The following is a 20152-nucleotide window of genomic DNA, read 5'->3' as shown; positions in this document are numbered from 1 at the left end:
CTATGTCAGACATTACCTTTGGAGTAGCTAATGTCGTCGTAGAGGGCGGCCGTGTCCGGGGCGGAGGTGAGCGCGTGGGTGGACTCTGAGGCGTCGGCGTCCAGCGCGATGGCCATCTGCTCCACCAGGAAGTGCTCCCTCAGCCCCCAGCAGTCCGTCACCATACCCTGGCCGGCACAACACACATGGTTTCCTTCAGTCTCTCGTACTTAGATGGCTGCTGGCGTGTACCCAAATTTAGGTGGATGCAGGGTAACGTTACCTTGTGTCTGTAGCCCTATGTGGCTACTGTCTTTGAAAGTAAAATATTCTGAGTGATTTGGCTGTATTATATACACACCAAAAAAGTTTTGCGTCACCTCGGTTCCGAGAGTACAGAAAATTGGAACAGAGATCAACATAAACATCATTTCCGCCCTTTTTATTGCTCATGAAAACCATACATTGCATCTTGTACCACCATACAGCGAGGCCTCCAGAGGTAGTGGTCCAGATTGCTGTACATCCTCTTGCATTGATGCATGCCTGTATTCGTCGAGGGATACTACCCACAAGTTCATCAAGGCATTGCTGGCCCAGATTGTCCCATTCCTTAAGGGCGATTCCGCCTAGATCCCTCAGAGTGGTTGATGGGTCACTTCGTCCATAAACAGCCCTTTGGAATATATCCCAGGGATGTTCAATAGGTTTCATGTCTGCAGAACATGCTGGCCACTCTAGTCGATCGATGTCGTTATTTTGAAGGAAGTCATTCACAAGATATGCACGATGGTGGCGCGAATTGTCGTCTATGAAGACGAATGCCCCGCCAATATGCTGCCAATATGGTTGCACTATCAGTCAGAGGATGGCATTCACGTATTGTACAGCCGTTACAGCGCTTTCTGAGACCACTAGTAGCGTACGCCAGCCCCACATAATGCCACCCCAAAACAGCAGGGAGCATCTACCTTGCTTGACTCGCTCGACAGTGTGTGTAAGGCGTTCAGTCTGACTGCGTTGTTTCCGACGATTGAAAGTATATGCGACACTCATCGGTGAAGAGAACGTGATGCCAATCCTGAGTGGTCCATTCGGCATGTTGTTGGACCCATCTGTACCGCGCTGCATGGTATCGTGGTTGCAAAGATGGACCTCGCCACGGACGTCGGGAGTGAAGTAGCGCATCATGCAGCCTATTGTGCACAGTTTGAGTCGTAACACCGCGTCCTGTGGCTGCACGAAAAGCATTATACAACATGGTGGCGTTGCTGTCAGGGTTCCTCCGAGCCACTGCAGTAGTAGCCCTTGGGCGGACTGAGCGAGGCATGTCAACGACAGTTCCTGTCTCTCTCTATCTCCATGTCCGAACAACATCGCTTTGGTTCACTCCGAGATGCTTGGACACTTTCCTTGTTGAGAGCTCTTTCTGGGACAAAGTAACAATGCGGACGCGATCGAACCGCCGTATTGACCGTCTAGGTATGGTTGAACTACAGACAACATGAGCCATGTACCTCCTTCCTGGTGGAATGGAACGGATAGGCTGTCGGACCCCGTCCCTCTAATAGGCGCTGCTCATGCAAGGTTGTTTACATCTTTAGGTGGGTTTAGTGACATCTCTGAACAGTCACGTGGACTGTATCTGTGATACAATATCCACAGTCAACGTCTACCTTCCCGAGTTCTGAGAACCGGGGTGATGCAAAACGTTTAATGGGCTGGCCACTGTGACCGAGCGGTTCTAGGCGCTTCAGTCCGGAACCGCGCTACTGCTACAGTCGCAGGTTCGAATCCTGCCTCAGACATGGATATGTGCGATGTCCTTAGGTTAGTTAGGTTTAAGTAGTTCTAAATCTAGGAGACTGATGACCTCAGTTATTAAGTCTCATAATGCTTAGAGCCATTTGTAACAGCTCAAACGCCGAAAGCGGCAGAAACCACACTGCAGTTACGGGCCTATGCGCTGCTGGCTCGCAGCATTGGCACACGTCGCACCTGTAGACGACACTTCCACGTGAGGGATGCCGAGCACACGAGTGACCGACCTACTGGTTACACAGCTCCCGGCCACTGGCCACACTCCAGATGTTTTGACGCTAGATTCCACAGATACTGCCACACACAAATGGAATTTAAACTGGCTTTAAGGGGTGTAGGACGTCAAACGCGCCGACTTATAGCAAAAGAGGCACCACAGGACATTTTAATTTCCACTGTTTATACCTTTACAAATAAACTCATAAATATTCGTCAGCATGACCAATAAGTATTCAGGATTCACACTGATAGCGGTGGACGTGGAAAAACATAACAAAAGCAATTTGTTTTATATGTGAAATTCGACCTTTTTTCGTTACCATTGGCTGCATTAATTGCTTTAGGTACACTTTTCTTCAAAAGTAAGAGATATTCTTCAATGAATTTTCCACAGCATACAAATCATACTTGAAGGAGTATGAAACTCTAGAATTTATTTAATTTATGAGAAAATGACTGAGTTATTACATTTTAAACTTCATGTTTAGGAAAACTCAAATTTTATAGTTAATTATCCCAATTTTTACCACAATTTTTAATAGATTGGGAAAATTCTAAAGTTTTGCATTAAGGAGTTTGTGTTTAATAAGCATACCAAGTTTGATAGTAATAGGATATTTATTTTGGATGCTACATGTAACTAAGTACAGAAAAATGTGTTTTGCGAAAAATGGCCGTTAAAGTTTCTGCTTGTATTTGACAGTTTTAGAACTGTCCAGCAACATAAGCAGGTTGTTTTTAGTTTTCAATATCAGTTTCCTTCCTCTTCACACTACTATGATGCACTCTTCTTGATTTTATGACCTCCAAAAATGATTTATCTGCTTTCACTACACGCTCTCTGTCTATCGCATACAAAGCTTTGATACAGTTCACTCCGGGCTTAATTCCAATTTCTCTAATACATATTTTCTGTTTTGCACACCGTCATTAAAACATGAAACTGCATCATAAACACCAACAGCAAGTGCATTTCTTCCCACAAAAACGGTTTTTGGCAATCTTTCTAATACATATTGGTTAAAACTTTCATTTGGGTTTTGGGCACCATCATGAAGGCATTTCTTCAGTAAGTTTTCATTTGCAAGGTCCCTGAATATAGGTTTGATGCTTTCCATTACAGCAGTTGGTAGAGAATTCCTATGATGATATTCCTCACCAGCAGCAACTGACCTTTTGTAGCCACACCATTATTCACTTCCTTTTGGGCATAAGTTGAGGATAGGGTTATTGTCTGTGGACATTTTGAGGAAGTATAAGGCCCGAACTGCTTGTTTCATACTTTTCTTATTGCCAAACCATAATATGTCTGTAGTTTGTCAATTTCTGCATCCGTCAGCCGCCCTCTCCCTTTTATTCCCTTCCCGTCAGATCATTTTTTTCCTGACAAATCTTAACTCAGCCTTCTAAGTCTAGTGCCAAGTCTTTTCTGTACATGTCCCACACATTCTAACTTCTGCACAATAGTCTCAGCTCCATATGGTGCACACTTTTGAACCTCAAGGAAAGCTTTACTGTCACCATCACCAAGGTACTTCACATAACGCAGGCCATGGGAGGTAACAGATCTGCTAAACGAGCTTACAACTAACTCCCTGCACTTCCATACCTCCACTTGAGCCTTTATAGTTCATATTACATACAGGATCTGCAATCCCTTTCACACAACTATGACAAAATTTACTCAGCACTTCAACATCTAGTACCTTAAGAGTGTCAACAGATGTTTCTGTTACAACACCATTCAATGAAGTGTGCCCTCTTTTTTGCCAGGTACCATCAAAGCATCCATACGTCCCTGTCACCATCATTTTCGATAACAGATTCTTCTGCAGCACTTTTCATTGAAGATTCTGCAACTTCTTTTACAGCCTCAATCAGTAAGCCATAATATCTCTCAAACTTTGCTAGAGGAGGAGGAAGATTCATCACTGCACAAAGTGTTCTTGCTGCCTTCTGTCCCCTACCAATACAGCACATGCCATATTCTACCCTCAAATTCACATCATAACCTTTGTTTGCGATTTTAGATGTCATGCAAGACGCACAAACGTTGCGTTTGCTGCATATCACAGATAAGTTCGTAGCAAGGCCTTTCCTGGCACTCTTATCTTCCACCAAAGAAATACACTAAACCCCAAGGGAATGTTTGCACATAACATTGTCCAATATTAATTGTGACAGTATGTTAACATCAACAATAATATTACATGAACCCTCGGATTCACAGCCTCCATTTTCATTAGCACCAAAAACAAGTTTCCTTCTAGAAGCACTCGGTGGTGAATTGTTTACTGGCTCTGAGAGGTTGCAGTCTTGAGCCACTGGTGTAACATTTGTTGTAACACCCTTTACTGTGTATCTGTTGCCGTGGTGACATTGTTTACGGTTGAGGCAACGAATTGTAGGCACCCTGTGCGATAATATGCCACAAACGAACACAAAACAACACAGCAAAATGAAAATTGTGTCGAAGATCACAGCACCACACTGCACGCCTTTCAAAACATAGAACAAACAAAACCAGCGATCAAAACAATGCATGTCGATAGCAGCAGAGAAAGTATCGATATTGATAGTCCTTTGTTTCACATATGACTACAGAGCGAAATACTCTTAGGCATGACAGAAGAATGCTGTGCAGAGGGGCGTGGCGCTGCACCTTCATACACTTAAGACCAAATTACGTACCTTATAACTCTTCAAATATATATGTTTTATACATCAAATTATTCAGGAAGATGTGCGCTACAAAATAAGCATATTTTTTGAAAATTGACTTTTTTTTAATTTTTGACGTCCTACCCCCCTTAAACAGCTTGTCGGCAAGTCAGACGATGCACAGTCCATTTCGTTCATGACCAGACCTGTCACACTGCCTCAGCCGCGCTGCTAAGCGACGACCACTGGCCGAGTGTTGGACCTGGGCACAGAAACGCCAGGCTGCCGCCGCATCACTGCCCTGCAGCCGTCACCAACCGGGCTGCCGCTACTGTCCGAGGGACCACCTGCTTCGGCAAACCTACGTGTGGGGCCCCGAGGATCCCTTCCCATTAGCTGCAGTCTGTCTCAGATGTGCTGAACCGTACCTGCTCGAGTTCATCAACAGAGCGCTCTATCAACTGACTGGCTGCCTCCTCCTTCCACTCCAGTGGCAACCTCCAGCAGAGAACCACTCGCCCTCTCTTACCCTGCAGTTAAAGTCTGCTGCAGTGGTTTCAACTCTGCTCGGAGCAGGAGTCTGAATGACTGGAGGAATGGTAGCATGTTCTTCCTCCAAAGTCGCAACCAGGGAAGGAAGTCTAGGATCTGGAGTGAAGTCGATTTTTAACTCATTCCAAAGGTCGGGACTGTGGGCAAGTCAGAATAATTCAGGAATCTTATGGTCCACAAACCATTGCAGCAAATATGAACACATGTCGGACCAAATGACGTATCGCCCTGTGGTCCAAGTCTCATGGGTTTGACACCGCATTTTCGTATTACATACATTTGCAACACTGACGAGCGGTTTTTGAATTCCAGGTCACCCTGCAGTTCCCAGCTTACAGAGGTCCTTTCGTGTTGTTTTGATGACGAGAAGGTTTGCGAGTGCGACATTCAGTTCCCCGGTGAATTTTACAGCTGTCGTCGTCCCTTTTTTTGTCACAATCCTCTCCAGTGATCGTCTGTGACGATCAGACGACATACACATTCGTCCGTGTTGTGACTTGGCGGATGATGTTTCCCTGTATGTGGTGTAAATCTTCGATATTGTGCCTCTTGAAACTCTAACACTTCAGCTATCTCGTTTGCGGTAGTACCTACCGTACGAGAAGCAACAGTTTGCCAACGGAGGAATTCATTTAGCTCCGACATAGTGCACTCACAATTGCACGGAAGAGTGTTCTGACCACCGCCGATACTTGCAAGATACCGAGGACACTGCACAGGTGCCGTTCGTGGGCAAATACAACAGCGCAACCCACAGGGTTGGCGAGTGTCTCCTTTTATGGTCAGGTATTTATTTCTCATGGTCTTTCACGTTTTTATTCAATTCCTGTACTTCCAAATTGCGAGAGTATAGGCCACGACTGACTTTAGTATGACATATTGTTTTAGTTACTGCAAATGCATCTCAAATACACTCCTGGAAATTGAAATAAGAACACCGTGAATTCATTGTCCCAGGAAGGGGAAACTTTATTGACACATTCCTGGGGTCAGATACATCACATGATCACACTGACAGAACCACAGGCACATAGACACAGGCAACAGAGCATGCACAATGTCGGCACTAGTACAGTGTATATCCACCTTTCGCAGCAATGCAGACTGCTATTCTCCCATGAAGACGATCGAAGAGATGCTGGATGTAGTCCTGTGGAACGGCTTGCCATGCCATTTCCACCTGGCGCCTCAGTTGGACCAGCGTTCGTGCTGGACGTGCAGACCGCGTGAGACGACGCTTCATCCAGTCCCAAACATGCTCAATGGGGGACAGATCCGGAGATCTTGCTGGCCAGGGTAGTTGACTTACACCTTCTAGAGCACGTTGGGTGGCACGGGATACATGCGGACGTGCATTGTCCTGTTGGAACAGCAAGTTCCCTTGCCGGTCTAGGAATGGTAGAACGATGGGTTCGATGACGGTTTGGATGTACCGTGCACTATTCAGTGTCCCCTCGACGATCACCAGTGGTGTACGGCCAGTGTAGGAGATCGCTCCCCACACCATGATGCCGGGTGTTGGCCCTGTGTGCCTCGGTCGTATGCAGTCCTGATTGTGGCGCTCACCTGCACGGCGCCAAACACGCATACGACCATCATTGGCACCAAGGCAGAAGCGACTCTCATCGCTGAAGACGACACGTCTCCATTCGTCCCTCCATTCACGCCTGTCGCGACACCACTGGAGGCGGGCTGCACGATGTTGGGGCGTGAGCGGAAGACGGGCTAACGGTGTGCGGGACCGTAGCCCAGCTTCATGGAGACGGTTGCGAATGGTCCTCGCCGATACCCCAGGAGCAACAGTGTCCCTAATTTGCTGAGAAGTGGCGGTGCGGTCCCCTACGGCACTGCGTAGGATCCTACGGTCTTGGCGTGCATCCGTGCGTCGCTGCGGTCCGGTCCCAGGTCGACGGGCACGTGCACCTTCCGCCGACCACTGGCGACAACATCGATGTACTGTGGAGACCTCACGCCCCACGTCTTGAGCAATTCGGCGGTACGTCCACCCGGCCTCCCGCATGCCCACTATACGCCCTCGCTCAAAGTCCGTCAACTGCACATACGGTTCACGTCCACGCTGTCGCGGCAAGCTACCAGTGTTAAAGACTGCGATGGAGCTCCGTATGCCACGGCAAACTGGCTGACACTGACGGCGGCGGTGCACAAATGCTGCGCAGCTAGCGCCATTCGACGGCCAACACCGCGGTTCCTGGTGTGTCCGCTGTGCCGTGCGTGTGATCATTGCTTGTACAGCCCTCTCGCAGTGTCCGGAGCAAGTATGGTGGGTCTGACACACCGGTGTCAATGTGTTCTTTTTTCCATTTCCAGGAGTGTATAGAGTAGTGGATTAAGACAGCATCTAATTGGATTCAAATTTCACAGATGCCCTGCCTTGACACAAGTTCAGTACTGCTTCCGCTCTTCACATGTTACAAATTACTGTACACTGGTACCTGTTAAAGGAGCTGTTCAACGTCTCGTCCTGGCATTTGGATACAATACTGCACTTGCCTCTGCAGTAGGTTAACAATTTTTTCAAACACTCTCGGATCATTTAGTAGTAGGACTGTATTCTTAAAAATATTGGAATCCGATATATAAAAGATTTAGCTATCGAATGTCGAAGTATCGAAGAACGTATCGATAAAATACTGGACGGACCGGCCAAGGCAAATATCGGGTGCACATTGTAAACATACCGCCGGTTTTAGAGCTGCATATTTAAGTATTAATTTCTTATTAGATATTCTCTAAATCGACAGGTTAGCAGCCTGCACATCCGCCTCAGAGCAAGAAATGAACGGGAAAACGTTGCACGTTCACGCTTGTTGATAACCGCTTCGCTAAGAATGGTGACTGCATGTAAGTGGCACTATAAAAGGCGTTTGATGGGTCCATCGTTCGGTTTCGTCGCTTACCGCACTTCGTCTCCATTTCCTGGTTTTTCATTTATGCAAACGCCAACCACCTAGCAGTCGTAGTGTCAAAATTGCATGGTGAAGCTACACGTTGCGGTTTCCGTTGATGGCAGCCAGCGCCGATTATGTCAGCATTTTCCCTCACACGTCTCCGCTCACCATATAGACCATTCTTGTCCTTAAGATTTTTGTTCATCATTTTCAGCAACTATTTTTGAAGAATGTCGATGTGCAGAAATAGTACACTAGGTGAGCTAAAAGTGTGTGTGCTACTTCTTCACATTGGAAATCTTATTATTTCATTCACTCCTCCCTTCCCTCACGCCCTCCTCCCCCTTCCCCCCCCCCCCCACCCACCCCACCTCCCCCCCCCCACCCCACCACTTCAGTCGGACTACTTTATGCCACCTATACTTGCTTCACACAGTCAAAGAGAAAGATTCCAGGTGATGAAGGCTCAAAAAGAAATAAGACTCCTTCCCACAGTGAAAGTAAAATGATGTCCTACTACATCTTGAAAAGGACGACTACAAATATTTTCCGAAAATTGTGAGAAAAAAATAATATAAAATAAACATATCGACACTCGATATTGCCATTTTGATGTCTATATACCAGAGAAAGAAGTATCGCCAATATATATTCATATTTTTTGGAAAGAATATTGATATTTTATCAGCAGCCCTATTTCATAGTTCTTGACAATATTGTTTAAATAGCTGCTGCAGTTCTTCAAAAAGGTTCAAATGTGTGTGAAATCTTATGGGACTTAACTGCTAATGTCATCAGTCCCTAAGCTTACACACTACTTAACCTGAATTATCCTAACGACAAACACACACTCCCATGTCCGAGGGAGGACTCGAACCTCCGCCGGGACCAGCCGCACAGTCCATGACTGCAGCGCCGAGACCGCTCGGCTAATCCCGCGAGGCTGCAGTTCTTCAATGGTATCAACGGGAGAGCTGTATGCTTCATTTTTGTACATGGAATGTATTTGCAGTTGCGAGACCTGGACTCGAATCCGAATTTCCCACCTGTGCGAGCGGTCTCCTCATCACTTCGGCTATCTGGGCATGCTTCAAGGCCAAAGCCAAACTTCCGTATGTCGTCGTCCATGTGTCAAAGTTTGGGTCCGACAATGAGTCGTGTTCACATGACCTAAGTGGTTCACGTGACCACTCATGACAAGTGAGAAATCTGGGTTCAAGTTCTGGTCCCGCACAAATTCTCATTGTCATCATTCCGTTATACAGCAGAAGGTTGCCCATATTCGCGAGGTGATTTCGTTCCATGTATTTCATAACAGCTGCAGTGCTCCTTCCTTCAGACATTCATGCAATTCAATATTGAATTTCACTTTTTGAATAAGTTCCAACAGAAAAATCCAGAGCGAAAATTGTTTGTTTACGGAGGCATACTTACTGGAATCTGCTAGCGTATACTTCAACATACATACTCCTCAAGTCAATGTACAGTGCATGGCTGAGGGTACGATGTACAACTACTAGTGATATCCTTTCCTGTTCCAAGTGCAAATAGAGAAACGGAAAAACGACTATCTCTATGCCTCTGTGCGAGCCCTGATTCCTCTCATCTTCGAGGTGATTATGTGGAATGTACACTAGCAGCAGTATAACCGTTATGGAATCAATTTCGAATGGCAGTTCCCTAAATTTTCAAAAAACCGGTGCTCCACAGAAAGAACGTCGTCTTCCCTCGAATGACTGACAGTTAAGTTCGCCAAGCATCTTCCTAAGAATGATTTTTGGCCATAATGGCTACTTTTGTGAACCGTGACTGTCTGGCATAATTATTTATTTGTAATTTCAGCTACCAGTCACTTTTTTATTTTTTGTTTTATGTTTAATCTATCGTAATACAACGAGTTTCGAGCATGTTCTGTTTATCTTCAGGTATTTATACATACATACATACAGCGAAATGTTACTTAAAAATGAACTGTCTTAAACTAGATTAACCTAGAACTCTTTGTCCATTGTTTGTTACTGTAGTGGCAGGTGTGGCATTTGGGGGAATGGGCGAGGGGGGCAGTGATGTCATCTGCTGGTTTTTTCCCTTGTGGTTAGCTATATATGATATCACAGCCTGTATAGGATGCAGATAGTTTTGTATCAGTTGTGTGTTGCGAAAATAGCGTGAAAGGCTTTTATCTGACAGTTGACCACTTACGATTTCATCACCTTGCAGTCTCACTTGCATCACTGGTGTAATGGCAGAGCTGTTGAGGAACATTACACTATTGCACATTGCATTTTGTCACTGACTTCCGACGTAATTCACTGCACAAATTGCTTCGACATACATGTAAACGTTATGCACGTACCACAAGATGTCGGATTTGTAGCATGTGAGTCAGTATCGATAATCGAGGTTTTGTATCGATAGTCAGGGTACTGACAGATTTGTAGTCATTTATCTACATTAATACATCTTGAATCTATTGAGTTAGAACTGACTTAAGACTGTTGAAGAATTTTGAGTTTATGAATTCGGTTATTTTGTTATGTTATCTCCATGATTTTTATTATGTATGAAAATTTCCATTTGTTCCATGATACCCATTCGCTTACTTTTTCCTGTTTCGTGTAAAATTTCGAGGTTGTCTTCGATTTTCAAACGATGGCCTGTGCCTTTAATATGAGTTGCTACTGCTGATTTGTTACGTTTATCAAGTCTGTAGCAGTCTAAAAGTTCTTTGAATCGAGTTCTGAAATTTCTGCCTGTTTGGCCGATATAATATTTATTACATTGGCTGCAACAAGACTTGTATCTGGTGATTTTATATTGTGAATGAGCTTCCTACCTAGGTTGTTGTTGGTGATGAAGCTGATGTTTATTTCTGTGTTTTTGAATAGTCTTACTAATTTGTCGGATGCTATTTCAAGATATGGCATTTTTACATATTTGACTGCTGGGGAACTATCAGTTGTGAGTGAGTGTTATGTTTCTTGTTCAGTTTATTTGTTACCTGTTGTGACATGGTATTATTTAGAGAAGGATCATATCCATCGTTTATTGCGTTATGTGTTATGGTTTGTATTTCTTGTTGGAGTTATTTATGTTGAAGTGGAAATTTGTGTGACCTATAAGCAGCTTTTTGGTGGGAGGTGGGATGTGTAGAGGAGTTTGGTATAGTGGTGTCAGTGCTAGTAGGTTTTCTATTTTTATGTAGGCTATTGAATTTGTAAAAAAGGTTTCTCATTTCATCCTTTGAGCCATCAAGTAGAATGAGGGAGTCATCTAAATATCTCTTATAGAATTTAACTTTTCTTGTGATGTTATCATTTAGTGTCAGTATTTTATTTTCTATATGGTTGATAAATATTTCAGCTATTAGGCCACTGATAGGGCTTCCCATTGCTAGTCCTGGGTCCTACATTTAAATTTTATTGTTATGGGAGAAATAATTACGTGAGAGTACTAAATTAAGTATGACTACAAATTCTATGATTTCTGGTTTGCTCATTGTCTTGTTTCTCAGTAGGTTCATTTTCATTATTTCAACTGTTTTACCTACAGGTATATTGCTTTAAAAGTTTACAATATCTGGTGATATAAGCTTAGCTTGAGATTGTACTGTCAAATCTTCCAAACTGTTGGTAAGTTCATAGCTGTTCTTTATGGAATGTTATTTTTCAAATGTGTATTTTTCTACATCATTTTTATCTCTCATTAATTTGTAGGCTGGGTTATTAATTGAGTTCACAATAGGCCTGATAGGCATGCTGGTTTTATGGACTTTTGGTTGTGCTTTGAGTTTAGGGGCCGTTGGGTTCATCACAATAGGTTCTCATACTTCATTCTTGGTGAAAAGGAAGTTACTGTTGTTGAGACATTTTCTTATTTTAGCTTGAAGCTTTGGTGTGGGGTCAACCTGGACTTCATGTATGTGGTTGTTTGCAAAGAATTCGAGTGTTTTAAGTATATAATCATCTTTAAACATAATAACTGTTGTGTACTCTTTATCAGATTTTACTGCCAGGCCATTATGGTTTTGCAGTTGCTTGTTGATTGATTGAAGTACATTTATTTCAAAGTTATTTGTTTTTGATGCTTTAGTGGTTATGTGTTTTTGCATGATTTCATTAGTATTGTGGCCTATTACTGTTTGTTCAGTGTTGTTAAGTTTTGCAAACTCACTGGCTATCTTTAGTGAGTGTATGGTGTCTTTTATATTGTTGTGATTGATGCTAGGATTTATATTATGCTTCAAACGCTTATTTAATAGTGTCAATTCTGTCTGACGGCATTGAATGTTAGCCGAATTTACAACTCTTGGGAAAAATTTGTGGGGGTTACTGTTCTTATTTACGTATTTACCGACAGGCAGCTTGTTTCTCTTTCTCAAAGTGTCAAGCTTCTTTTAATGAGTGCTGTTTACTTAATTTATGTTTTTTTATTATATTTCCAAGGATATGATGGAGTAATGGGATCTGTGCTGGATGTGCTAGTAACATTGATTCCAGATATGTGCTCTAGCTTTAACAAGTTGTGCTGAGGTAGATTTACAGTTAGTCTTAATGTTCACATATTTAGGTACTATGTTTTCATATAGACAGGTTTTGTTGAATTTTGTATCAAGACATGTTTTAAGTAACTTTAATCTAATGTTTCTGTATGTACGAAACACTTACCACTTGGCTGGTTGAATCATAATTATTTTCGGCCATAATGGCTACTTTTGTGAACTATGACTGTGTGGGATAATTATTTTGTTGACGCCGATCTACATAGGGAGAAACGACCGTCATAATAAAATGGAAATCAGAGTTCGCACGGAAACATACAGGTGTTCGTTTCTTCTGCGCGCTGTTCGAGATTGGAATGACAGATAGTTATTGTGAAGGTGGTTCCATGGTCCCTATGCCATGCACTTAAGTGCGATTTGTGGAGTATCGGTGTTGATGTAGATGTAGCTAAACTAAGCGCATACTGCCTGTGGGTACAGAGACAGCGTGCTCACCAGGTCGGTGTGGTAGGCCCAGTAGGTGGCGAAGCCCTCCTTCAGCCAGAGCACGTTCCAGAAGTCCGGAGTGACCAGGTCGCCGAACCACTGGTGCGCCAGCTCGTGCGCCATCGTCGTGACGGCGTAGCGCTGCGCCGCAACCGAGCTCTCGGCCTCGTCCACCAGCAGCGCCCGCTCCCTGCGGCGGAGGAAACCGGTTGGTCATCAGCCACTTAAAATTTCTCTGTCTAATCAGAATTGAAAAGAGTGGCCTGCTAGAGACCCTGCCCAGCACGTCTATGCAAAACTTCATCGGATTTTCGCAGTGTTTTCTACCGGGTGGTTATAGTTAAACTTTCCCTACTTATCACGTTATTGTGCGAGTAGCAAACTTGGTAGCCTTAATGTCAAGGACATGAGAAAGAGAAATAATTCAGAATCAGTTCAGTTGAAAGACTTTTAATATGCTGCTACAGTACATCATACCATTACATGCTGGTATCATTACTGCAACAAAAGAGGCTCAATATGGCGAGCATCAGTGTCCGGGAGAGTCTGAAATCGCAGCACTGCATTCTGACAGAGAAGCAAGCATGTCCGCACGTATGATGGCTAGTTCTCTTGATATGCTGCGTTTCAGATCAGCATGTGTGTGAATGTTCCCCTGATAAACTCTGTCCTTCAGGTAGTCCCACAACTGGAAATCGCAGGAAGTGAGACCAGGTGATCGTGCCAGGGAAGAAAATGGTTCAAACGGCTCTGAGCACTATGGGACTTAACATCTGAGGTCACCAGCCCAATAGGGCATCACACACATGCATCCCCGAGGCAGGATTCGAACCTGCGACCGTAGCGGTAGCGCGGTTCCAGACTGAAGCGCCTGGAACCGCTCGGCCACAATGGATGGCTCGTGCCAGGGAAGCATTTGGAAACGATAGGATGATAATTCGACCGCTTCCAAATGTGTTTCGGAGAAGCAGGTGAACTTCACGAGCAACGTGCGGTGGGGCCCCATCTTGCATGAAAACTATTGAGTTCAATGCGTCTCTCTCCTGGCGAGGAATATCGGAGTAACGCTGGCCAGTCATGCTGCACGTCTTTGGTCCTTAAGCCCCAACCTGTTCAAAAAAGTATGGGGCAATGATGAACATAGTCGTGAAGCCACACTGTATGGTGAAACGTTCACCATACAAAGGGAAGTCATGCACAGTGACTGGAGGTGAAGATCCGCACACTCGGCAATTCTGTGTGTTCACCTCACCCGTCAGAGAAAAATGAGCTTCGTCTGTCCATAGGATGGTCCAGGGCCAACCCTAGTCAACTTCAATCCTTGCGAGAAAGTTATGCGTCCTATGCTGCAAGCTCCTGTACAATATGGATCTTGTACGGTTACCACTTGAGAATGGTTCGAAGCACCTTCCGTACAGTGGACCACGGGATGTTCAACTGTCGTGACACGGCACGCGCACTGTCTGACAATTGGGAATTGCTCGCAGTGTTGTTTGCCATAGCAATAGCGATGACATCAACCACCTGTGGTGAAACTGGTCGTCGGCCCCTTCCTGGAGCGACGCCCAGTTCTCCAGTCAATTCGAACTTCTTCATCGTGCTCCGCACAGCAGGTGGAGAAAGAGGACCCATCCGTCATCCTTTCAGCTGACAATATTCTCGAAGTGCAGCTGCAGCATTACTGTTGTTTTGATAATAGAACTTCAGCAATAATAACCTGCTCCTTTTGTCCGAGCTTATGTTGATATGTCAACAAGTGCTCTGCGACCAGCTAAATGTGTGACACTATGAATCACGATGACTGATCACGGCACCTGGTGCCCATAACTGGAATTGGACGGTGGCGTTGTGACGCATGGAGAACATACACCCTATATTTCGGACATTAAAGCTACCAAGCTTGGCACTCGTACGGTAATTAGTTTCCGTGTTATAAGGTGTTAAATAGGGAAAGTTTAATTATAACCATCCAGTACAATAGTGACAAAAAGTATGAGGCGCATTCAATAAGTAATGCAACACATTTGTTTCTAGGCCAGTTTCGGTCGAAAAAAATATGGAATTTATTGCGAGACATTGCACAATACTCTCGTTACAACACACATTTTTGTGATATTCCGACAGGTGGCAGCATGTGAAACCTTCAAAATCGCGTCAGTAACGGAAGTGCGTTCCAAGCAGAGAGCTGTCATTGAGTTTCTTTTGGCGGAAAACCGGAGCATCGCAGATACTCACACGCGCGTGCACTATGTCTGCGGAGACCTGGCAGTGAACAAAAGCGCGGTGAGTCGTTGAATAATGTTGCGCAAACCTGTCCGATCTCTCGCACGCCGGCTGGCCGCACAAAGCTGCGACTCCTGCAGTGTTGGAACGTGCGGACACTCTCTCATTCGAGGTGACTGGTGGGTCGCGATCAAACTCCTCGGTCCACAAGTGGACGCCGCTGTTGGTAGTGCTGACGAAACTTCCCGCACCTTCCGAGATCCATCGCTCTGGCTAAACGAAAGATGCACTCCACAGGAAGCAGTACGAAGATGATGGGGAGGTCACTGGTACAGCAAGACGTTGCGCCTGACGTCGATGTGTAGAGTGGCATCACGTGCGCCCTCCTAGCAAGGAAGCGTAAGAACACCGCGTTGAACGGAGACCATGTTCGAAAACAGGCTTTTGTAGCGAAACGAGTGGGGAATAGTATGGTGTTCAGGAGTCCTGAATAAAACCAAGCTCCTTTCAGAAAAAAATGTGTTGTCTTAGTAATTAAACGCCCCTCGTAGTAATTATTTAACCTGATGTGATTAGCACCATCACGCACTCTGTTACATTTGTCCAAGGTTTTACGTACACAGCACGTTTTTTATATCATAGTTTCATAAAAAATAGCAATTATAATATGACAAATAGTATTAAAATTATCTTATTCACGACTGTAATTTTCAGCAACTGTAGTATTATTTTTTCTGGATAAATTTCAATCAGCAATTCAAACAACTTTATTATGGTTGAACAGTTTCGACAAATTAATTTTCATCTTCAGAAGCCTACAAAATTTATTCATTGTAAATATTTAGATCTTGGCTACACATCTATGTGAAGTATAAAAGGTATATTACAGAAACTTACTTGGTTTAGCAGACATCAATATCTTCTTCATAGAAGTACTATGCTTTTGTACATTTTACTCTTCACATAAAGGTGTAGCCATGGTCTAAAGATTTATAATATCGCTTATTTTGCAGACTTCTGAAGATGACAAATTAATTTGTCGGAACCGGTACCGCATAATAAAATTTAGTTGCAACGGATGACTGAAGCTTAGCGTGAAAAAAGTATTACAATTATTCGAGTGTCTGAAGCGGCAATGTGTGTAAATAATACTACGAACTAATAAAGTTAGTACGGGCAGCACATGTACTACTGCAGCTGCTGTCACTAATAATAATAATAGTAATAATAGTAACAATAATGGCAACACAAAAAATACTTTATAGGTGTAGAAGATAGATGTTTTATGATGTAGGGAGTTCTGGGGAAAGGACATTTAAGAATACTGCATCGGCTAAGAATACTGGGCAATGAGGAAGATCAGGTTGGAAAGAATGTAGTAGGAGGGGAACGACTGTGTACAGGGACAACGGAAATCATTATTTTTGCTTTAGCAGATAAGTCATTAACTTCGTACATCCATAGTTGAAATGGAGGACAGTGAGACATCAGCTGGTATAAATTTATATTAAAAATGAAGAAATTCCGCCAGCAGTATTTAAGGTCTCGATTTTATTTTGGCAACTAGTTTCAACGTTGTAACAACGTCATCTTCAGGTCCATACACTTGTTGACGTCAACCGTGTGTGGCTGATACTAGAAGTCAGTGGTGAGAATACGGACGTGCTCCGTGTGGAAGGTGGTTAGTAACTAACCACCACGCAGTTGACGTCAACAAGTGTATGGGCCTGAAGATGACGTTGTTACAACGTTGAAACTAGTTGCCAAAATAAAATCGACACCTTAAACACAGCTGGAGGAATTTCTTCATTTTTAATATAAAGTCATTAACTGCCTTCTGAAGCTGGAGATGTTATGCAGTTCTCTAATATAACGCGGGAAGTTATTTCAGAGTCGGGTTCCTGCTACTGAGAACGACGTCGAGATAGTGGCTGAACGATGGAGTGGGGAAGAAAGGATTTTGCTATGATGGAAACGCATGTTTTTGTCAAGGCGTTCAGAAAAGAGAGTTAAGGTCGAGGAGAGGTGTAGAGGACAGTACACGTTGATAAGGGAGTAGAGAAGACAGAGAGTGCGGAAATCTCTGCGCTTGCCTGCACACAGAGAGTTCAAATGGCTCTGAGCACTATGGGATTAAACATCTGAGGTCATCAGTCCCCTAGAACTTATAACTACTTAAACCTAACTAACCTAAGGACATCACACACACCCATGCCCGAGGCAGGATTCGAACTTGCGACCGTAGCAGTCACGCGTTTCCGAACTGAAGCGCCTAGAACCGCTCGGCCACACCGGCCGGCCACAGAGAGAGTATAGCTGTGCATATGATGGCAAAATACAAGATGACAATTATTGAACTGTATGAGAAAAACGGCTTGCACACACTTTAAACAACACGTAAACGTCACTACAGAGATTCGGATTTAGGTTATAACATGTCTAATATGCCTGCCGTCAATGGCGGTGATGTGGCGCAGACGAATAGCGAAATTCTGCATGACCCGCTGATGTGTCAGAACATCGATTCTGTCGATGACTTCCTGAATGGCTGTTTTCAGCTCAGCAATGGTTTTGGGGTTATTGCTGTACATCTTGTCATTAATATAGTCTCACAAAAAGGAGTCGCGTCTGTTCATATCCGGAGAATATGGTGGCCAGTTGAGGCCCATGCCAGTGGCCTCTGGGTACCCCAGAGCCAGAATGCAAAGTACTCCTCCAGGTCATCAAACACTCTCCTGCTTCGATGGGATCGAGCTTTGTCTCGCATGAGCTACATGTTGCCGAAATCAGGGTCACTTTGGATAAAGCCGCGCGGGATTAGCCGAGCGGTCTAAGGCGTTATAGTCATGGACTGTGCGGCTGGTCCCGGCGGAAGTTCGAGTCCTCCCTCGGGCATGGGTGTGAGTGTTTGTCCTTACGATAATTTAGGTTAAGTAGTGTGTAAGCTTAGGGACTGATGACCTTAGCAGTTAAGTCCCATAAGTTTTCACACAATACTACTACTTTGGATAAAAGGGTCCGCATCTCGTGGTCGTGCGGTAGCATTCTCGCTTCCACGCCCGGGTTCCCGAGTTGGATTCCCGGCGGGGTCAGGGATTTTCTCTGTCTCGTGATGACTGGGTGTTGTGTGATGTCCTTAGGTTAGTTAGGTTTAAGTAGTTCTAAGTTCTAGGGGACTGATGACCATAGATGTTAAGTCCCATAGTGCTCAGAGCCATTTTTTTGGATAAAAGGGATGAAATAATCTTCCGTACCGTTCGGTATTCACCGTGCCATCGAGGAATATCGTACCGATTATTCCGCGACAAGACACTGCACACCACACAGTCACCCATTGAGGGTGAAGAGATTTCTCGATAGCGAAATGCGGATTCTCAGTTCCCCTAATGCGGCAATTTTGCCTATTGACGCACCCATCCAGATGAAAGTGGGCTTCGTCGCTAAACCAAACCGTACAGCGCATACTAATTCCCACCGTGCCCCGCAGCCAACCGTGCAGTTTGAACGTCCTAACGCAAACATTTCAGAAGTTATAACAATTTTGTTACACACAGTTCAATAATTGTCACCCTGTATGATCAAAGAGTCGAACATCACAGATAAAATGAATACAGGCATTTATAATCGATTGCAGACGCTTTTAGCTTTCCTGAGATAGACCTTACTGAATAACATCGCTCTCATCAATAATAATCAATAATTTTTCAGGTCAGAAGGGAAGAGCTTTTTATGTTTTTGTAGCGCATAGAGAGGTGCCGACGCTCTCTTGCACATTACAGTTACTTGCTCAGTCCAATTTAGATTTTCATTTGTTATTACTCCTAGACACTTTGCTGAAGGAGAGAAGTTGATATTTGACCCATTTAAAGATGGTAGGGATTCCCGATATTTCGCGCTGATGAGCCTAGCTTGATCGAGAAGTACCGCTCGGGTTTTGGACAGGCTCCGCTTTAACTCTATATCCCGCGCCCCCTTTTTGATACTGCAAACACGTCGGTACTGAGACTCTCGATTGCTGTCTTCAGGTTTATCGTTTTTACGCTTCGGTCATGAGTGTACATGTGGTCTTTGCAGCAGTATGGCAAAACTGTTGAGTCATCATTTACGTGCAATGAAAAGAGTATATTACCCGTTACCGAACCCTGTGCGACGCCTTATACTACACGTCTACACTGAGACTTCATGGTGTCGGACATGACAGGTATGAGCAAAACCAATGCACTGCGTTTCGCGAGAGATTTAGGCTGCTAAGTTTGTCTAATAAAATGTCGGAGTCAACGTGTAACGTAGCAAATTATTACGAGTTGTCTTCTCGCATTGAAAGCGTAGCTTGCTGTGGAGTGGAGAGGAGAGGAGATGTTTGGTTCTCACGCTGGCACAGCTTACGCTGGCTGATGGCCGGAGCGAGCTGTTGTGCTTGCTTAACGCTGCTTACAATACCTACACACACTCTCTACGAATCTGAAGAAGTGCTATGAAAGATTAGTATACCAAATTCTATGCATAACACGTGTATTCATCTATGTTAATAACTGAAACTACAAACAAGAGAATAGCTGATGTAATCTAATTTTGTGGAATTTTCTTTAGTGTAATTACCACAGAGGTCTGAAGTAATTAATAGTACTTTGGAATATTATTACTTCATTGTGACGGCCGCTGTGGCCGAGCGGTTCTAGGCGCTTCAGTCTTGAACCGCGCGACCACTACGGACGCAGGTTCGAATCCTGCCTCGGGCATAGATGTGTGTGATGTTCTTAGGTTAGTTAGGTTTAAGTTGGTCTAAGTTATAGGGGGCTGA

The 20152-nt window shown here is 44.2% G+C and overlaps 1 protein-coding gene across 1 annotated transcript in view; it reads right to left on the bottom strand.

The window, feature by feature from the left end:
- LOC124622750 (aminopeptidase N-like) overlaps positions 1-20152 on the bottom strand; it is a 270737-nt gene that overhangs the window by 225144 nt on the left and 25441 nt on the right. The window contains exons 2-3 of the mRNA XM_047148538.1: positions 13138-13318; positions 17-167 (exon numbers count right to left, since the gene is read on the bottom strand). Coding sequence (XP_047004494.1) covers positions 17-167; positions 13138-13318 — 332 coding nt within the window. The remainder of the gene's footprint in view (positions 1-16; positions 168-13137; positions 13319-20152) is intronic.

Source organism: Schistocerca americana, chromosome 7, assembly GCF_021461395.2.
Source record: "Schistocerca americana isolate TAMUIC-IGC-003095 chromosome 7, iqSchAmer2.1, whole genome shotgun sequence".
Classification (NCBI taxonomy): Eukaryota; Metazoa; Arthropoda; class Insecta; order Orthoptera; family Acrididae; genus Schistocerca; species Schistocerca americana.
This window is presented reverse-complemented; position numbering and strand designations above follow the sequence as displayed.